General features: G+C 41.9%; 1 protein-coding gene across 1 annotated transcript; it reads left to right on the plus strand.

Moving 5' to 3' along the window:
• Positions 1–1,103: 1,103 nt before the first annotated feature.
• Positions 1,104–18,751, plus strand: METTL26 (methyltransferase like 26). Its single transcript, XM_089683129.1, has 6 exons — positions 1,104–1,380; positions 3,148–3,307; positions 6,809–6,868; positions 9,193–9,260; positions 12,795–12,873; positions 15,883–18,751. Exons 1-6 carry the CDS (start codon positions 1,157–1,159, stop codon positions 15,928–15,930), a joined length of 639 nt encoding a protein of 212 aa, XP_089539255.1. The 5' UTR covers positions 1,104–1,156; the 3' UTR covers positions 15,931–18,751.
• The last annotated feature ends 847 nt before the right edge of the window (positions 18,752–19,598 follow it).

Genomic DNA, 19,598 nt, shown 5'->3' on the forward strand with positions numbered 1-19,598 from the left:
CGAATAGTGTCCCACTGTTGAAATTGGTGGCAGGAGTTATGCCCTGTTAGTGTCAGTGGGCAGAATAGTGTCTTGTGTCAGTGGAATAGTGCCTCAAGGGCCTGTTAAAGGCAAAGGGCCACAGTTTGGAGACCACTGCTTTAGAGGCTCCATAAACAAAAAATTATAAATGCACAATTTTTGCAGGTAAAAAATATGCATCCAAAACACACATAAAGTAGGTGATATGGTTGTCAGTGTCATAGTTGACATCAGTGCTTGCAGTTCCAGTGCGTTCCGGGTGCAGAAAAAAAAAGTAGAACAGGCTAAGATTTTCCTGCACAGCACTACACTGGAATGCAGTAATGAAAAACGCACATGTCCCTATCAGGGGCAGACTGACAACTCATGGGGCCCCCGGGCAATAGGGGATCATGGGGCCCCTGTGTCCTTGCCCAAACTCAAAAAAGCCTATGAGAAAGGTACCAGGGGCATCTCACGGGGCCCCCTACTGACCCCGGGCCCTTGGGCAGTGCCGAGTTTCCAAATGGTCAGTCCGCCCCTGGTCCTTATTTACATGGAAAAAGTAACTAGAATGCAAAAAACACACTGGAACACATCAAAAATGCACCGGAACGCATCAAAAACGCACTGGAACATGTAAACACCGTGCATGCGGAAACGCATCCGGACCGCGCTTCTATAGTGTGAACCGGCCCTTAAAGCATCACCTATGCAGATTTTTCAGTACCATGGTTTGCCGCCATTCCTCCACCCTATCATCTTTATTTTCCTACCATTTGGGTATTATATTGTGTTTTCTGCATTAAAATTCATTCAAGGGTATTTTTTCCAAACTGTACTAAAAAAAAAAAGCTGCTCAAATATTGTGTGACAGAAAAAATTGCAACGACCACCATTTTATTTCTCTAAGGCCTCTGCCTAAAAAAAATATAGAATGTCTGGAGATTCTGAATGACTTTTCAGCCAAAAATAGTGATTTTTACATGTAAAAGGTGTCAGAATTGGCCTGTTCATGCGTCCACCATCTTACAAGGGGGGGGGGGCTGCCCGGCATTTGTGGGGTTAAGCGCCTTGTCGTCAGGCTGGAGCTCGGCGCTCGACTATCTCCCCTGATCGTTGGCTCAGGACTCGGCACGGCGCTCGGCAGATTTTTATGGGATTAGGAGGAAGCTGGGGCAAGATGCTAGTGGCCGCGGCGGCGGACAGGAACAAGGAGCCGATCCTGCAGGTGCTCCGGCAGTATGTGAACCCGGAGGTCCCGGTGGCGCGGGTGCTGGAGGTGGCCTCGGGCACCGGGCAGCACGCCGCCCACTTCTCCCGGGCGCTGCCCAACGTGCGCTGGATCCCCTCTGAGATGGACCAGCGCTGCCTGCGGAGGTGAGCCATGTGACTGGAGCGGATCACATGACCCTGGAGACTGGGCAGCTGTCACGTGACGGCTAAAGGAATGGCGGCAGTGGGCTCTGGAATGAGTCGCAGTGTTCTATGTGACACCCCATCCAGTCTCCAAATAAAGTGTCTCCACTGACCACAGGGTTTTATTAGTTGTATGAAAGAGAGGAGGGGGGACTTCCACTAGATGTATTGCTGTCTGGGGAGAGTTCACTTCCGGTCTGGAAGATTGAACAGGAAGTGAGGAAAAATTTCTCCAAAGTGACCAGAAATCCCTCCACACTTTATTCAAACCATATATCTAAAGTTTTTGTTTTATTCTTTTTTAATTTAGTTTTAGGCCTCATGCAGACAGGGCAGTTTTACAGCCACTTTTAGGGGCATCAGGTGTTTGTAAACACCCCCCCTGTTATCCTATGTGCTCATGCACACTTTACGGTTGCCACCTCAAACGTTTCAAACCGAACACATTAGTTGTATAATTATTTATCAATGACTGATTAACCACTTGACAACCAGGCTTTAGCTGAATAATGGCATCAGCGCAGTTGTCATGTTCTGGGAGGGCTTCATATGACGTCCTCCCAGAATGCACCCTGTGCTGTCTGCGATCGCTGTGTCCTACAGGGACAGCTGATCACATGACAAGGTAAAAGGCCAATCACAGCAGCCTTTTACCATGTGATCAGCTGTGTCCAATGACCAATGTGTCCAATGACACAGCTGATCACAAAGTAAATAGAGTTGCTGGGTATGGCAGCACTTCCATCACGTTGTCACAGCGTGAGGAATGTACTGCCGATAACCGGCAAGAATCACAGAGGACATCTGTACTGATTACCAGTGCAGTCCCAAAAGTACCAATCAGTGCCACCAGTCAGTGCTGTCAGTTAGTGCCCATCAGTGCCTCCATCAATTCCCACCAGTGCAGCCTCATCAACGCACATCAGTGAAGAAGAAAATGTACCTGTTTGCAAAATTTTATAATAGAAACAAAGAAAAACTTTTGCATGTCAGCTTTATTATTCTATGCTTGCCCGCCCCCACAAAGCTATGGGACATGTGTACCAACTAACATTCTAGAGTCTCACATTAGTAGGGTTCATAATTCTACCATGTTGAAATGTGTGTCTGTACTGCCAGTATCAGCCACACATTTTTTAAGGCTTTTGTAAATTTTGGAGAAAGCCGAAAGTCACAGGGTGGTTGGTGAAGTTTCAGAATAGAGTTCTGGGCCAGGAACTTTTGAACATGTAACACATTATGTGCAGGAGCATGGTTGTGGTGCAGAATCCACTTGTCACACCAGAGTTCCAGTCTTTTCCTTGGAACAGATTCTCTGTCCACATTTGCATCCATCCTTTAAGTATTTGGCTGCCCACTTCTTGCGTCATTGTGGACATCCTCCCACCCCTACGTAAACCACCTACGACATTCAAAAACATTTGATTTCTTCATGGAATGTTTACCATAAGTCTGTTGTAACAGAGCTAAAGTTTCACTCGCACTTTTGCCATCTATCACGCAAAATTTGAGTGTTATTTCTTCTGCTACTCTGTAAAGTCTGAGCCAACTGGTCTGTGACCCAGGTAAGTGAAAGTCAACACATGTCAGAATTGTGAATGGCTGTGTGACTCACCACCATAGTGCTATGCTGCGGGCATTCCGGGAATTAAATTGTCACACTTCGTATTGCCAATCTGATGAGCTACGTCTGCTAACCTGCTTCATATCTTGTCTCTCTCCTGACAGTATTTCTGAATACATCAGTAAAGGATCTCTGACCAATGTGGAGCAGCCTCGTACTCTGAATTCCTCTCTGAGCTGGGAGACCTGGGGAGTGGCGCCAGACTCTCTGCATCTTATCGTCTGCATCAACATGATCCATATCACCGAGCCGAGCTGTACCAAGGTCACTGCATCTATTATTTTTTTGTATTTCCTCTGTAAAGAAAAGTAAAATTGGCCATGTGTGGGGCTGATGGGTTACGAGATTTGTGTGTCGGTGAGATCTGAGACCCACCAGGACTTTGCTCCCCCTTCCAGATCATGTTCAGATTCCAATTAAGAATAGAGGTGGCATAGTTCCTGCTTGTAGCAAAATGTATGTGAGCAATAGTTATATAGTTAGTCTGGCTGAAAAAAGACAAAAGTCCATCCAGTTCAACCATAGAAATAAAAAAGTTATAATCCTATACCTACAGTTGATCCAGAGGAAGGCAAAAAAAACCAGCAAAGCATGATCCAATTTGCAGCTCCTGGGGAAAAAAATTCCTTCCTGATCCCCCGAGAGGCAATCAGATATTCCCTGGATCAACTTTACCTATAAATGTTAGTATCCAGTTATATTCTGTGTATCTAAGAAACAATCCAGGACTTTTTTTAAAACAATCCACTGAGCTGGCCAGAACCAACTCTTGAGGGAGTCTATTCCACATTTTCACAGCTCTCACTGTGAAGAAACCTTTCCGTGTTTGAAGATTACATTTCTTTTCCTCCAATAGTTCGTGTTTCTGCTGCCTGCTTGTAAAGCTTGTCATACAGGTTAAAGCCGTATTAAACCCAAAACCAAAAGTGTATTATATTGCAGCTTACCAATCATTAGATGTGGTGGTTGCATTAGTTTTCTTTTCTTTGTTTTTTTTTCCACCTGCTCTGTTTTCATCTGGTAATCTGGCCAGTAACACACCTCTTGCATTAGCGTGACACAACTCTGCAGGAAGGAGCACAGAAGGGAGAGCAGACAGCAGAATTGTCCATCTAGGGGGATGGAAGTGTTAAATGTATTAGCAGATTTGAATACAAATAACAAATTGAAGCCAAACTCCAGCTAAGACTTTATAATCAATTACAGCAAACATTTTTTTTTCCTTTTGGGATAAAGGTTTTACATTTATTTCAGGTACTTATATAGCGCCATCAATTTACGCAGCGCTTTACATATATATTGTACATTCACATCAGTCCCTAACCCTCAAGGGGCATACAATCTAAAGTCCCTTTAGAATAAATAAAAGCTGATCATTGTAAGCACACCTGTCAGTGGTAAATGGTTTGTATCATCCATGTAAACTGATACATTCTGCTGGAGAGCTTGTGCTTTTTGAGAAATAACAGACTTGCTAGCTGGATCATCAGATAAAAAAATAGAAGAAAGCCTTAAAAAAAAAAAACAAATACAGCCATCACATCTAGGAAATGGTAAGCTGCAATATAATAAATAGAATACAAAGGTGCAGTGCTACAGATAATCATAAAATAGAAAAACAATTAATAAAATTAAGAAAAATGTAAAACTGCAGTGAGCGCTCTCATTAATTAGCAGCTGAACATTCAAGGAAAACGCATAAAAGTACCAAGAAATATCTATATAAGTAAATGCAGCGCTATTAGTATATCATAAATGGTTGTGGTAGTATTAATAAATGGATAATAATAAGACACAGTCCAGTAAAAGGTGCTCGTTGAATCCGGGTGCAAATGGTAGAAATGCGCACTAACCAGAAGCGTATAGGTAATACGCATGTGAATAAATATCCTGAAGATTCCCCTCTCCTTTCTGGTCTGATCACGGGAAAAACTGGAAAGAATGAAGATCAAGCGCCTTCGTGTGGTGAAGATGTGGTCCAGCAGGTCAGAGAAATCTTTGCCAAGATGTAGTTCCCCCTCTCAGGAGCTGACACAGGAATCACTCAGGGCTGTAAAGGTTGAAGAAGCTTCTCGCAGGAGACACAGGGAAATACTCATAGTGTAGTAGGTAACTGACTCACTGCTCTAGAAACTGGGAGCCGCACGGAGCTCGCTACAAACAACAAGGAAGCAGCCACAATTAATAAAATAAAAGTCCAATAATGTCCGGTATAAATAAAAATAAATTATTTTGTAATAAAATATGTGGATATCAAATAAATTCCCCCAAAAATTCCAATAGACGGGGAGAGTCCACCATCACCAACACCCCAAAAAAATGCTACCTCTTACCAGACCGAAAAGACCCCCCCAATTAATAACGGGTCAAAAGACAGAACAGATTGCAAATGTGAATAACGAACCCAGACACTTTTTGGTTCCGAAGGAATAAACTGACTCCCATGTGTTGAATGAAGGAAAATGCCTGCTGGATCACTTTCAAAAGATTTCCATATCAAGACATTGATTCTCAACTGATAATTCAAGAATTAAGCCAGAGATAGACCTGTGAAAATGAATTATCGTCAAAGAGGACAATACCCAAAAAGCAAGAAAATCCTCATAGTGCAGTACATTCAAAAGGATTTATTGCCTTAAAACGTAGTATTGAACGTACATCAATAAAAAAGTTAAAACAGCATGTCACCATATAACCAAATGGTATGTTTCAAACCCATAATATGGCCACCACGTTCCTGTACTGCTGACATCATGCGCTCTGGCTTCTCCCGACGCGTTTCGTCACCAGTAAGGTCTTCAAATAAATGTTTGCTTTTGAGTTTACCGCTCAAAAAAAGGCTCTGGACAGCATCGGGAAGAGTTAAAAAAAAAAAATTTCAGACGCAAATGCTTATAAACGTGTTTTGAAACGCTGATAAAATCGACTGCTGAACGCAAGTTTTTTACGTTAAAAAAAAAAACGACTGTAAACTCAACTGCCTGTAAACGACTGTAAACAAAGGTGTGTACATGGACATATAGGAAAACATTAGGGAGAGTTCAGGGGCTGCTGAAAAAAAAATGCTGAACAGCTCTTAAATGTGAGTTTATCAGCTGCAGTGTACATGAGCCCTTAGAGGTGCTGTGCTTGTTTGTTTCCCCTTGGGCCAAAAGATACACTTACAGTTTTAAATTTCTTGTGGCCACATATATAAAACCTCCACAGCCTGAAAACCAGACAAGCAGATCTCAGTACCCTGTATTTGAAGGTGAGACCTCTAGTTTCCTTGTCACCTCCTCCCATGCTCGCCTCCAGGACCTCTCCCTAGCCTCTGCCAACCTCTGGAACTCCCTACCCCAATCTGTACAGCTATTTCCTACTCTGTCCACTGTTAGGCGATCCTTGAAAACGTTTCTCTTCAAAAAAGCCTATCCTAACAAAAGTACAATTGTACTTTTATTTTCTCCATCAACTCATCCCCCACAGTTATCATCTTTTTGTATCACTTGACCCTCCCTCTTAGATTGGAAGCTCTAAGGAGCAGGACCCTCTGATTGCTACTGTATTAAATGGCATTGTAACTGTACTGTTTACCCTCAAGTTGTAAAGCGCTGAGCAAACTGTTGGCGCTATATAAATCCTGTATAATAATAATAATGAGATATAATGATACAATTATTTGCACATGTTGCCTTCTTTCTGTTGTATTTTCATGCCTGGTGTGTGACCTTTCTCTTTATCGGTCCCCTTTTTCTCATTTTCTGTTCACTGTGTCTGTTACAGGGTCTCTTTATTGGAGCGGGCCATGTGCTTCAGCCTGGCGGTGTGCTCCTCACCTATGGGGTAAGACTGACCTCTTCTGGATTGAATTTTTTTTTTACATGATAGGTCTAAATGTGGGAATACACGATTAGAAAATCGACCGATCGGTCATCCGACAACCAAGAGGCGTTCGTTCGTTGGTCGAAATTGTGGCCCACATTAACCAATCTAGAAAAAATAGTCGGGCAATACGTAGTGTTGACGTCTTCCGTACAAGTGGAAGTGATGCGGTGTACGTGTGACCTTGTAGCCACGCCCTTCCGGCCAGAACGAGCGATATACACAACAATTCCCAGCAATGAGTATAATATCGTTTATTACATGACCTATATACATAAATAGTGATACATAAAATATAATCTGCACAATTCTGGTTTCATGATCTCATTAGGCCAATCGACTATTGACATTTGGATTTTTCGTTCGCGTTTTATGAAGATTCCTTGGACATAAACATCCGGGTCATCTTCTTTTCCGCTCATGCGTGATAGCGCTTGATAGATTTTTTTTATACAACCGTCATACCACTGCTTAGAAAATTGGTCGATCATATGTGAAACAAAATTTTTCACTGTTGTTCAACCAGATTTTTTTCGTTCACAATATCGTTATCGGTTAAAACATCCTGCTCATCAACGAAGAGAAAATCGTTCGATCAGTGGTTCCGTGAAGTTTTTCAGACGATTTTCTTATCGTGTGTACGGGGCAGCAGTTTGCATTCAGGCAGCCACAGCTACCAGAGCTGCTGCCAAGCAGTACCTGTATCTGATAGGATGCAGTAGCTGTACAGCTGATCATTTTGCACCTGGCTGAATGGATTTTTAACCCCTTGGCGACGGCGCCTCCTGGCACTTTAAGGGTTTCAGGAGGCAGGGTGGGGTTTAGGGTCATGTGACCGCCGTGGCATGCCGTCATGGCGGTCACATAATCGGGAAAGGTCCCGATCGAAAGAGGAGATCGGGACCTTTCCGTGAGTACCAGACAGGGCACATATGTTTTTTTTTAATAGAACGCAAATGTGCGGCCGCTCGGCGTCTAGGCCCAGACGCAGGGAGGTCGCACATTTGTGTTTGGCCGGCGCCAAGAGGTTAAATAGACTTTTGTCAAGCCAGTGGGTGCTTGCAGGGCCACCCTCAACTCAATTTTGGCTGATTCAGCTGGAATGGACTGAAATTCAAGCCTTCTGTGAGAGCCTTCAGTTACAGATTAGTAAACGGCAAGGAGGTGTGACCAATGCTGGGCAGATCATGGAAGACAGTCTTTTAGATCGTAAGCTCACGTGAGCAAAGCCGCCTTGTCTTGAATTGTATTTAAACTATACGGTTTCCCTTTATATTCATGTACTGTACCAATAATAATAATGCAGAGCCTGGACTCAACCGGAAGTCAGTCTTTTAGGCCCCATTCACACTTGCAAATGGAGCCGTTACCAATTACATGCTTGAGATGTAGCGGGGGGTCCCAGTGAATAGCTGCAGGCGGCAGCCCCATTGAAAGCAATGGGAGACTGACAGCTCCTGCAGCTAATCATGGCCACTCACATGTTATCGATCGTGGATTACCTGCAATGATCAGCCCTGGATACAAACAGTTTGTATCAGATCATAACAGGTAATTGCTCCTTTAGTGACTTTAGGAAAACTGAATTCACTTTCTGATTTAGCACAGTTGGAGGGTTTGCTGGATAACATGGTTATGCTTTCCATACATGGGTCGAAATTCGACCGATTTTGCATCCAAAAATCGGACCTAAGAATAATCGGCCGATTTTCGCTCTGTTAGTGGGTCAATGGCACCAGACGATTTTCGTGGTTCCTCCCCTTTTCGGTGATCGGGCATGTTGGAAAATTTGTGAAAAATGACTGATATTCGACTCAATGATGGTCAAATCGTACGATCGTTTTTCCAAAAAGAATATGCGCATGAGCTGTGACCTGGAAGGAACAGAAGTTTCTCTTGTTATATGGGGTGAACTTTATGACTTGGCCAGGCGATTTTCGAAATCATTGATAGCACCATTGGAGTACCGAGCGAACGATGTTTTCGATTTTCAGACAAAAAATCGTTCGGAATTCGACCCATGTATGGCCTGCATAACTCACTGATTGGTTCCAGGATTGCTCTCTGTGTGCTGCAACATTTCTTAACATCACCTTTATTTCTGAACCCTTCACAGCAATCCAAGTACAATGTAAATGTGAAATGTGAAATGCTCATCTAAAGGAGGCTTAGTGTTCTTTCTAATCTTTCTTTCTAATCTGGAGAAACATCTCTATATCAGCAAACATTATTAGCAAATTATTATTATTATTAGCGCGCACTAATTGCATCTGTTCTTTCCGCAGCCTTACTCTGTAAACGGCATCCTCACCCCTCAGAGTAATATCGACTTTAATCAGAGTCTGAAAAACAGGTACCCTTTCTGTGTATATTGTATGTACGTGTGCACATCTAGCAATGGCCTTGTCTGTTGTGTTATAGTAGCTCTCATTGTGTACAGTGTACCTCCAGGGGTAGGCAACCTGCAGCTCTCCAGCTGTTGCAGGACTACAAGTTCCATCATGCCTCTACAAGTCATATATGTAGTTGTCAGTTTGTAATGTTGCAATGCCTCATGGGAAATGTAGTTCCACAACAGCTAGAGAGCCGCAGGTTTTTGTGTTTTGCGCTGTTTTTTGAGTTGAAGAGAGCCGCAGGTTGCCTACCTCTAAGCAAAGCCTTTCTTTTTAGATTTTGTATAGAGACAGGAAGGGTAAAGCTGGCCACAGATGACTCCTTTTATTTCAATCAGGCAGCAGTGAATTAAATGGAAGAATCCTCTCCACTGAGACATTAGGGTTGATAAAGCTAGAGAGTGCAAAATCCGGTGCAGCTGTACATTGCAGCCATTCAGCTTCTAACTTCAGCTTGTTCAATTAACCACTTAAACTCTAGAAAGTTTTACCCCCTTCATGACCAGGCCATTTTTTTTGCTATTCAGCACTGCGCTGCTTTAACTGGCAATTGCCTGGTCATGCAACTTTGTACCCAAATTACATTTATATCCTTTTTTTTTTTTTCACACACAAATAGAGCTTTCTTTTGGTAGTATTTGATTACCACTGGGGTTTCCTTTATTATATAAACAACAAATTATATAAATTAATATTTTGAAAAGAACTATATTTTTTTGCTATAAAACATATCCAATATAGACATTTTAAAAGAAAAATCACATTTCTTCATAAATTTAGGCCAAAATGTATTCTGCTACATGTCTTTGGTATATAAAAAAAAAAGTGTATATTGATTGGTTTTTGTGAAAGTTAAAGTGTCTACAAGCTATGGTATGTATATACTGGAATATAGATAGATAGATTATATATATATATATATATATATATATATATATATATATATAATTCCAGTATATACATACCTTAGCTTGTAGACACTTTAACATATATATATATATATATATATATATGTATATATAAAACTAATGGCAGTGAACAGTGACTTATAGTAGTGAGACTGTGATAGTGGAAAATCTGACACTGGGTGGGACCTGAGTAACTGACACTGACATCACCAGTGACACTAATACAGTGATCAGTGATAATACTACACTGACACTGTACTAATGGCACTGGCTGGGAAGGGGTTAACATCTAGAGGCAATCAAAGGGTTACCTGTGTGCCTAACAATGTGTAATGTGTGCTGCTTTTACTAATAGATGTGGCTGTGTTTTTTTTCGTACAAAGTACCCCTGCTCCATGTACAGAGCCCTGTGTTTTTAGTAAACACAGGGCTCTGTACTGTGATTCGCTAAGCTGATCAGCTGGTTCCGGCCATAAATCATCTGCAGGGACCTGCTAATCGACTTGTGCTGTAGCCAATGACAGCACAGATGGGGTGGCAGGTACATGCGTTCCCCTACCTGTAAATGCTTGACCATGTACATGATCCAATGCAGCAAAAAGGCGGAGGGCAGTCTGCAGGTGGTGAAGCTTTGAGGATAAAAAAAAAAACTGAAAGTTGACTGGTTTCTATGCAGAGCTGAACCAGATTTTGCATTCTCCAGTTTTAGTAAATCAACCCCATTGTATTTTGACAGCGGGACTCCTCCACTGTCAGATTGCACTGATCTGCAGCCACTGATTGAGATGCCTTATGACTGATTTCTATTGAATAGGGAAAGCCATACACTGATTGACATTCAGCCGGTTCTTGTTGAACTGTCTCTATTTCGATCCATCTATGGCGAGCCAAAGGCTGTCTGTTAAGCTTTTATAGACCGCTGTCATCCAGCAAGAAAATGGTCAGAAATCCAAAAAATGTTAGAGTTGTCAACAGAACAAAAAGTGGGAGGAAATCTTCCAGTGGGAACATCTGTTCTAGTGACAGCAGTGTAACGCTTCATTCAGATCGGAGTTGTCACCACATCTGTTATTGTGCCTACATCTACCCCAAGCTGCAAGCAGGCAGCCCTATGAGGTGGATGCAGATGCATCAGCTGCACAAACACAGCCGCATGTCAAAACTTGAGCAGGTGCACAGATCTGAACGCCCATTTCTCCACTCCCACTCCTGAATGTGTGTTCAATTTTAACATGCAGCTGTGTCTGTGCTGTCTTTGCATCAGCATCCACCTCCCACTCCATAGGCTGCTGTATGCTCTTGTACTTTAATCAGTATAAACAGCAAGTTCTGACCTTGGACTGCAATGTGTTTCCCTGGGTAGAGTTCAGTTCTACTCATTGCAGGCAAAATCAGACTTATCCCAGTCAAAACAAACGTCATCTGCAGATGAGCATCAAATTTGTGGTACATGAAGGCCAGCAATACCTAGCAATTCACCTAGATATGTTGGTTAGACTGTGTCCATCTGTCATAGTGAAGGTGAATCCACAATTTCCAGACTGACACTACAGCCATGTGTTTATATAATATATATGTACAGTGAAGGAAATAAGTATTTGATCCCCTGCTGATTTTGAATGTTTGCACACTCACAAAGAAATGATCAGTCTAAAAATCGAATGTTTGGTGTATTGTAACACTAAGAGACAGAATAGCAACAAAAAATTCAAAAGAAATGCATGTCTAACAAATGATGCACTGATTTGCATGATCATGAGGGAAATAATTATTTGATCCCCTATCATTCAGCAGGATTTCTGTCTACCAGGTGTCTTTCATACAGGTAACAAGCTGTGATTAGAATCAGTCTCTTAAAGGGAGTGCTGCTAATCTCATTTTGTTACTTGTATAAAAGACACCTGTCCACAGGAGCAATCAAACCATCAGATTCCAAACTCTCCACCATGGCAAACACCAAAGAGCTGTCCAAGGATGTCAGGGACAAGATTGTAGACCTACACAAGGCTGGACTGGGCTACCAAACTATCGCCAAGCAGCTTGGTGAGAAGGTGACAATAGTTATTACAATACACCTACTATTCGATTTTTAGAATGATCATTTCTTTGTGAGTGGGCAAACGTACATTCAAAATCAGCAGGGGATCAAATACTTATTTGCTTCACTATATATATACAGTGGGGATCGAAAGTTTGGGCACCCCAGCTAAAAATTTGTATTAATGTGCATAAAGAAGCCAAGGAAAGATGGAAAAATCTCCAAAAAGCATCAAATTACAGATTAGACATTCTTATATGTCAACAAAAGTTAGATTTTATTTCCATCATTTACACTTTCAAAATAACAGAAAATGAAAAAATGGCGTCTGCAAAAGTTTGGGCACCCTGCAGAATTTATAGCATGCACTGCCCCCCACTGTGTATGTGTATATGTGTGTATATATATATATATATATATATCTCTTACATCTCCATACATTTTTCCATGGTGGTTTATTATCTGCAATATAGCTTGCAGCATTAAACTGCCTGCTTCTAATATTTGTTTGATTTGTTGCCTGAGCTAAGAGTTTTCTTCATTTGCAGTAATCCTGACTGGGGGATCTGGGATACAGGAGATCTGCAGGAGCTAGCGAAATCCTGTGGCTTGACATTGGAGAGAATGGTAAAGCCCTCTTCTTATACTAACATGTTCCCACTGTGGCTATCATGTATACCTACCCAGTGGGCTGAACAAAAGAAAACTGATTCTTCCATCCAAACCAATGAGGTGGATTGAGGAATCCCCCTTGCCAGGACATTGCTTTTTTTTTTTTTAATTTAAATATTTATTCATTTTACATATAAAAAACATGTTCCATCATTACTCTCATATAACATAGAAAACCATCAGTTATATCCCCTGCTATCATTATTCCCATTACCCCCCTCCACCCATCTAATGCCCCGCCCACCCTGAAAACCTACCCCCCCCTTCAAAAAATAAATAAATAAAACCACCCACTCTGCATCTCTCCATTTCCTCTTTTCCTAAATAAGGAGTACTTTCATATATCCCACTCTACTGCTTCATGTATTTCCCCTTGGGCTCAAAATCTTCCCATTTTCTGCCAGGACATTGTATTCTGAGAGCTGGACTCGATGTTGGCAGAATTCACTGATCAGCGGCTGCAGCCACTGGTCAATAAGTTTTCCAGCTTCACAGGGACAGCCAAACAGGTCAAAATTCGGCCAGTTCTTGCTGAACTGGACAAATTTTGATCCTTCTATGGCCAGCATTAATTATTAATTACATTTCGTGATTAGCACAGTTGACTCCGAATTATTGTGCTCATAATAAGGATTACTTTCATGTAGGGTTTTATCATTTATGGAAGCTGCAAGATTAAATAACCTTCTGGCTTACTGCGAAAATGCCCATCACCCTTCATGACCGTAATGAAATCTCACTTCTTATTGCTTCAGACATTAGAGAAGTAGAGAATTCAGCAGAGGCAGTAGGTTAGCTTTAGTAATGTATTATTATAGCAGGTGGCCATAGATGGATCGAATCTCAGCCGGTACAGCAAGGACTAGCCGAGATTCGATCCATGTATGGGCAGACTGATTGTACCCAAGTCAATCGATGGAGCGACTTTGGTACAGCCAGCCTGTCAGATTTGTTACATGCAATTACTGCTGGTGGCTATAGCCACTAGCAGTAATTATTGTTTTCTACTGGCAGGGAAGGATTCCCATCAGCTGTACACTATAGCTCCATGGGAGGGATTCCACCCATGGTGGAAGTAAAGAAAATTGCATAATCTATGGGCTGCTTAATTTGGAAGTTTAAGGGAATAAGTTCACCTTTCTCAGCCTGTTACACCTCTAATTAGGGTGTAACATATTGAGCATCCACAGCCCCACCCCCGATCCGCCCCCTCCTTGTGACAGTGGGGGGGGGACCTTCTCCCTGGACCTGCTGTCACAATTTAAAAACGTTGCAGTTGTGCGTGGCTCCGCCTACACAGCCACATCATTCATTCAGAGTTCTGTGAATGGATGCTTACAAATACTGTCGACCTTTGCAGCTGATGGCTTGTAGTTCTCAGTGACCTGCAGGGGCACTGGTGAGCGCTCTCGTCCATCGACCTTGTTGGACTTTAGTAACTGCCTACCCTTGCAGGAGGTACAGGCTGACCATGTACTGACAGTCTGCAGGAGCCTGACATTGCATCCACAGATCTGCTGATAAGAAGGATTGAGTGATCCTGGGTGGTTTTCAGTGTCATTCAACCCATAAGAATGGGGACATCTTGAGAGAGAAAAATAAATATACAGGGAAATGGCTCCAAAGTGAGGGTGAGTATTGCAGTCAAAGCTGATTTTTTTTTTCTTTTCTTTTCTTTTTTTTTTAAACCACCTGGGGATAGTTAAAAAAACATTATGGCATTAACCTCCCTGGCGGTATGATTATGTCAGGAATTTTGTACCAAAAGCGGTACCATTTTTTTGCATGGAAATATGTATTTTTTTATTGTAGGCCTGTAATTTAGGAATAACTCACTGAAATCTGTCCGAACAAGAGTCTAGTAAACATTCCAGATATGATAAAACTTGAAACACGAAATCATAAATTATAATTTAATAAATAATCATAAAAAATAATAATATAATAATAATAAATTTAATTCAATAATATAATCAAACCAAAAACACTGAAATTTGAAATACAGAGGCAAATTCGCACATTGCTGAGCAAAGTCGCAAAATCGTTGTCAGTGTCTGATGACGAATTTCCCCACGAATCATTATCACTCAATTCTGCAAGTGGTTCTGATTTACTATCGCTGTTCTAAAACCGCTTTTGACGTAAAGGGACGCTTTTTGGCCGCCATGGACTTTTCTAAGTTTCCAGGCAGAAAGAACAGTCAAAATGCAGGCAGGGCACAGGACAAAGCAGTGGGGACAATATATATGTGAAATGCAGTGAAAAAGCAATGACAGCAAAAATGTCATTTTTTAAAAATTTCAAATTTCCCGCCGGTTCCGCCGCCCGAACGTTCCGACGTCACAGGGACCGGAACATGGAAGCCAGATGCCGGCATCCGCCGGAGGAGATGGACGGGGACGCTGCAGGGGACCCATCGTGGGAGCGAAGGACAAGGTAAGTGCTGCAGGGACCCCCAGAGAACGCTGCATGGTAAGCCCAAGTGTAGCTCGGGGTTACCGTTCTTGGTATAGAAATTCTACCCCGAGCTACACTCGGGAACACCGCCAAGGAGGTTAAGCATTAAATCAAAGACTAATTATTTTTTACTTTCATGCATTCAGAGCATTCAGGTACTTTTGCCCCCCCTATTCCCCTTTCTGTCCCCAAACACTTACATGGTGTCCTTCTTACAGCACATACCGACGTTATCACTATACTCTGTCATTTGAGGTTAATAGTCCACTAGAGGAAAGCTCATTATTATCTGCTAAGTCTGTGTGACTGTCTTGAGTCACACCAGCAAAAATGCTCAGTGACACCATCTGCATTTCCATACGTTCCCCAAATGTGGGTTGTTGTTTGTTTTGCATTCTGCACTTCCGCATACACATGACCACAACTAACCAATTGCTGTGAGCCCTGCAGGGACATTGACACACTTACCTTTGTAGCACTGATCTCCGGTCTGCTGTTTTATTACAGGTGGATATGCCGGCAAATAACAAGTGTTTGATCTTCCGTAAGATGTGAGCGCTGATCACTGGGGAGGACAGCAACAGGCCATCAGCCTTCTTAGGACATGCAGTATGGATATGTCTGCAATGTGGTTCTCCCAAGCTGCCGGTTTGTCTGTTCTGTTGATGAGGCTTCTAGTATGAGTATGTTTGTGCAGCAGTATGCTTTGATATAGAAGAAAATCTGGAACCAATAAACAGCACTGGTCTTTGGTCCTAAAATCAAACATTCACCCCCCTAATTTTTTCATGTTACTTTTTTTCTTGTCTCTGCCCTTAATTGCCTTATTTTGCCCTTATTTACTCTTCAATGCTGTGCCGTGCCTTAGCTGGATGTTTTAAAGAAGAGTTCCAGGTATGGATATTTAATACATAGTTACAGATAGTTGTGCATGAAAATCCCAGTAGATCAGCAGTTTTTGAAATACTCATAGCAGCCCGTCTGACACCACCAACCATGCCATGTTCAAAATCACTTAAATCCTCTTTCTCCCCCATTTTGATGCTCAGTTTGAACGTCAGCAAGTTGTCTTCACCACATCTAGATGCCTAAATGCATTGAGTTGCTGCCGTGTGATTGGCTGATTAGCAGTTTGTGTTACCAAGCAATTGAACAGGTGTACCTAATAAAGTGGCCGTTCAGTGTATATACTATCCAAAAAATAAATGAAACCAGCGCTCAAATTTTTATGCAGACTAAAGGGAAATCTGAATGCCAAATGTTGAGGTGCAGCCTTTAAGAGATCGGGAAATCTAGGTACTGGTGAACAAAAACAAACAAGGGCGCACTTTCATCGTGAATTACCGTGGTACACCCCGTATTTATTAAAAACTATAGATTATACTCACAAACCAAAAGGAAATAAAAACAGCAGGTAGTCCATAAAGACAGTCCAATGGAATAATACGCCCTAGATGGGACAGGTTAATGCGTTTCGGGAGACAAACTCCCTTCTTCAGAGCTGGCCTAGCCCCTGGAATGTGGAAATTACTTTTGGTATACACCACTACTCCAGTGATCTCCACTTGCTCCCAGGTCCAGTGCTGAGCGGCTGGCCACTTGGTACGGCGCCTCTCAGTAAAAGCTTTGCATTTTCTGAATGAATGCAAAGCATTCTCTGATTGAATATAGAAACAATTGAGTAATGTCTGTGATACTTTTTTTATTTGCACTAACATACAATTGAATATAATAATTTTGGTATGTGGTAGGGTGTTAGCGGCTGTATTTAGAGATTGACATTCTGAGCGCGGGAGGACTATATAGATACATTGGTTGTAATATCCAGTAGTACTCAGTGTCGCTCACAGCAGCCTCAGGAGAGACACACTTAATGCAGAGAAGTCTTAATATTTTTGTACATTTCGTGAAAGAAAATCATGTCTTATTGATATTCTTATGATAAATGAAGACTTTATCCTAATGGGAACCTGTCATGACTTAACTGTTGAATCTGCTGTGACAGACCTCTCCCTGAAAATGCTTGTTTCCTGGCTGTCAGTGATCTTCTGGTCTAACAGTTTTGGAATAACAGACCATGAAAAAGAGTGCAGTTGGTGGAGTTGGAACATCTAACCTGTATCTTTGTTTGGGGTCACTGCTTCAAACATTTTAAAATCTTAGCTGAACTTCAGGTTAAATATTTTTTTATATATAGGGGCTGCAAAATGTATTTTTACTTACCTAATCCTCTACTCCTGCAAGGTCCTCCATGCTGTAACACCAGCCTCTTCTTCCCAGTCACAGGACCTGCGTCCCTTTGAGCACAGGGGAGTAGAGGAGAGTGCCCTTTGCCAGGGGAGTGGAGGATCGACTAAGTAAAACTGCTTTTTTCAGACTCCTAGACATACATTTACATTCAGCCCTTGCAGTTTGAGGGCAACCACATAACAAGGGAGCTTTTTTCCTTTCTGTGGAGTTCAGTTTTAGGTCCTTAACTTTTGTGACCCCCCAAATGAAGATTTATTTATTTCAGGTACTTTTATAGCACCGTCCATTTACGCAGCGCTTTACACATATATATATATATATATATATATATATATATATCGTACATTCACATCAGTCCCTAACCCTCAAGGGGCGTACAATCTAAGGTCCCTAACTCACATTCGTACATACCCAATTTAGACAGGATCCAATTAACCTACCAGCATGTCTTCGGAGTGTGAGAGGAAACTGGAGTAACCGGAGGAAACCCACACAAGCACAGGGAGAACATGCAAACTCCATGCAGGAGGTGCCATGGTTGGGAATCAAACCCATGACCCATTTACTGCAAGGCAGACGTGGTAACCACTAAGCCACTGTTCCGCTCCGAGATGCAAATTAGATGTCCTGACTTCAGCAGCAGCCCGGAGATGGGCTTTAATAGATAAGGCATGACAGCCAGGCAGCTGGAATTTTTAAAATAAGTGGCAGCCTGCATATTTGTCCTATCAGGCCTCCTTTAAGTAAAATGTATTCGTACAGCTGATGCCGCCGATGTGTTTTTTTTTTTAAGGTACAAACCTGGAATGACATTAAAATAAAAAGGAACTTACATGTTATTATATATAGTGTAGGCTCTGTTATTATTGACAGCCCTTTTTACTGCCTTGTATTGTTTATTAAAAGCCATTTAAATAATGTGAACCAGCGCTTTAGATGTGATCCTTTAATTCACCACACCTTCTGTACCAAGTGCTATACTAACCGTATCAGCCCTTCTACTGTATATACCCCTATCTTTTATATGGCGCTATTGGTTTTTGTCTAAACATGTGCAATAAACAAGCATATTCTCTACAATGGTCATATCCTCAAATAACAATTAAACATGATTCAGTAAAGTGTCCTTTGTGCTTCAGTAAAGTCTCTCTGTGCTTATAAAGTGTCCACATGCTTTCAGTTATTCACAGTATAAGGCTTCATGTACACGGGGCGTTTGGAAAACTCTTCTGAACAATGGAAACTGACTGCTGGAAAATGTAGGTTAAAAAACGTCAGTTTATGTGTGTTTGCGTTTAGAATCGTTTTTTAAAAGATAACCTCAGGAGACCTTCACAAATGCCCAGAATACACTGAAAAATAGTAAAAAAAAATAACTGTTTCAGACATTTTGAGAGAAATAGAGAGAGCAGAAGCAGAGAGAGCAGTATGTGTGGAGGTGACCTGTCTTTTCTGGTTGTATTCACTATGGATCCCATCATGAGCATAATGCAGCACGTTCTACCATTTTTTCCTTCACGCGAAACCTGGAACTGACTGCGCTGGTGTACCGGGTCCATTTGAATACATGGAAAACGCTTTACATGCATTTTTGATGATGAAAAAAGGCTCTGGACTGCATCTGGATATGGAACAGTTAAAAAATGCTTCTAAACGCGGTTAACCGTGTTTACAAGCATTTGGCATTTGAAAAATCTACTCCTGAATGCAAGTTTGGTGCGTTCAAAATAACAACTGTAAACTCAACTGCCTGTAAACGACGATGTGTACATGGACACATAGGAAAACATTAGGGAGAGTTCAGGGGCTGCTGAAAAAAACGCTGAACAGCTCCTAAACGTCAGTTGAGCAGCTGCAGTGTACATGAGCCCTAATGCACAATGCCTTCAAACATATTAATGTGTCCGTGCTCAAAAAACTGTTCCATTTCCAACAGTCAGTGCCATAGTGTTCCCGAAATCCTCCACCATAAA

This window comes from Staurois parvus, unplaced genomic scaffold (assembly GCF_062004578.1).
Source record: "Staurois parvus isolate SC_StPar_1 unplaced genomic scaffold, SC_StPar_1.0 ptg000018l, whole genome shotgun sequence".
Lineage (NCBI taxonomy): Eukaryota > Metazoa > Chordata > Amphibia > Anura > Ranidae > Staurois > Staurois parvus.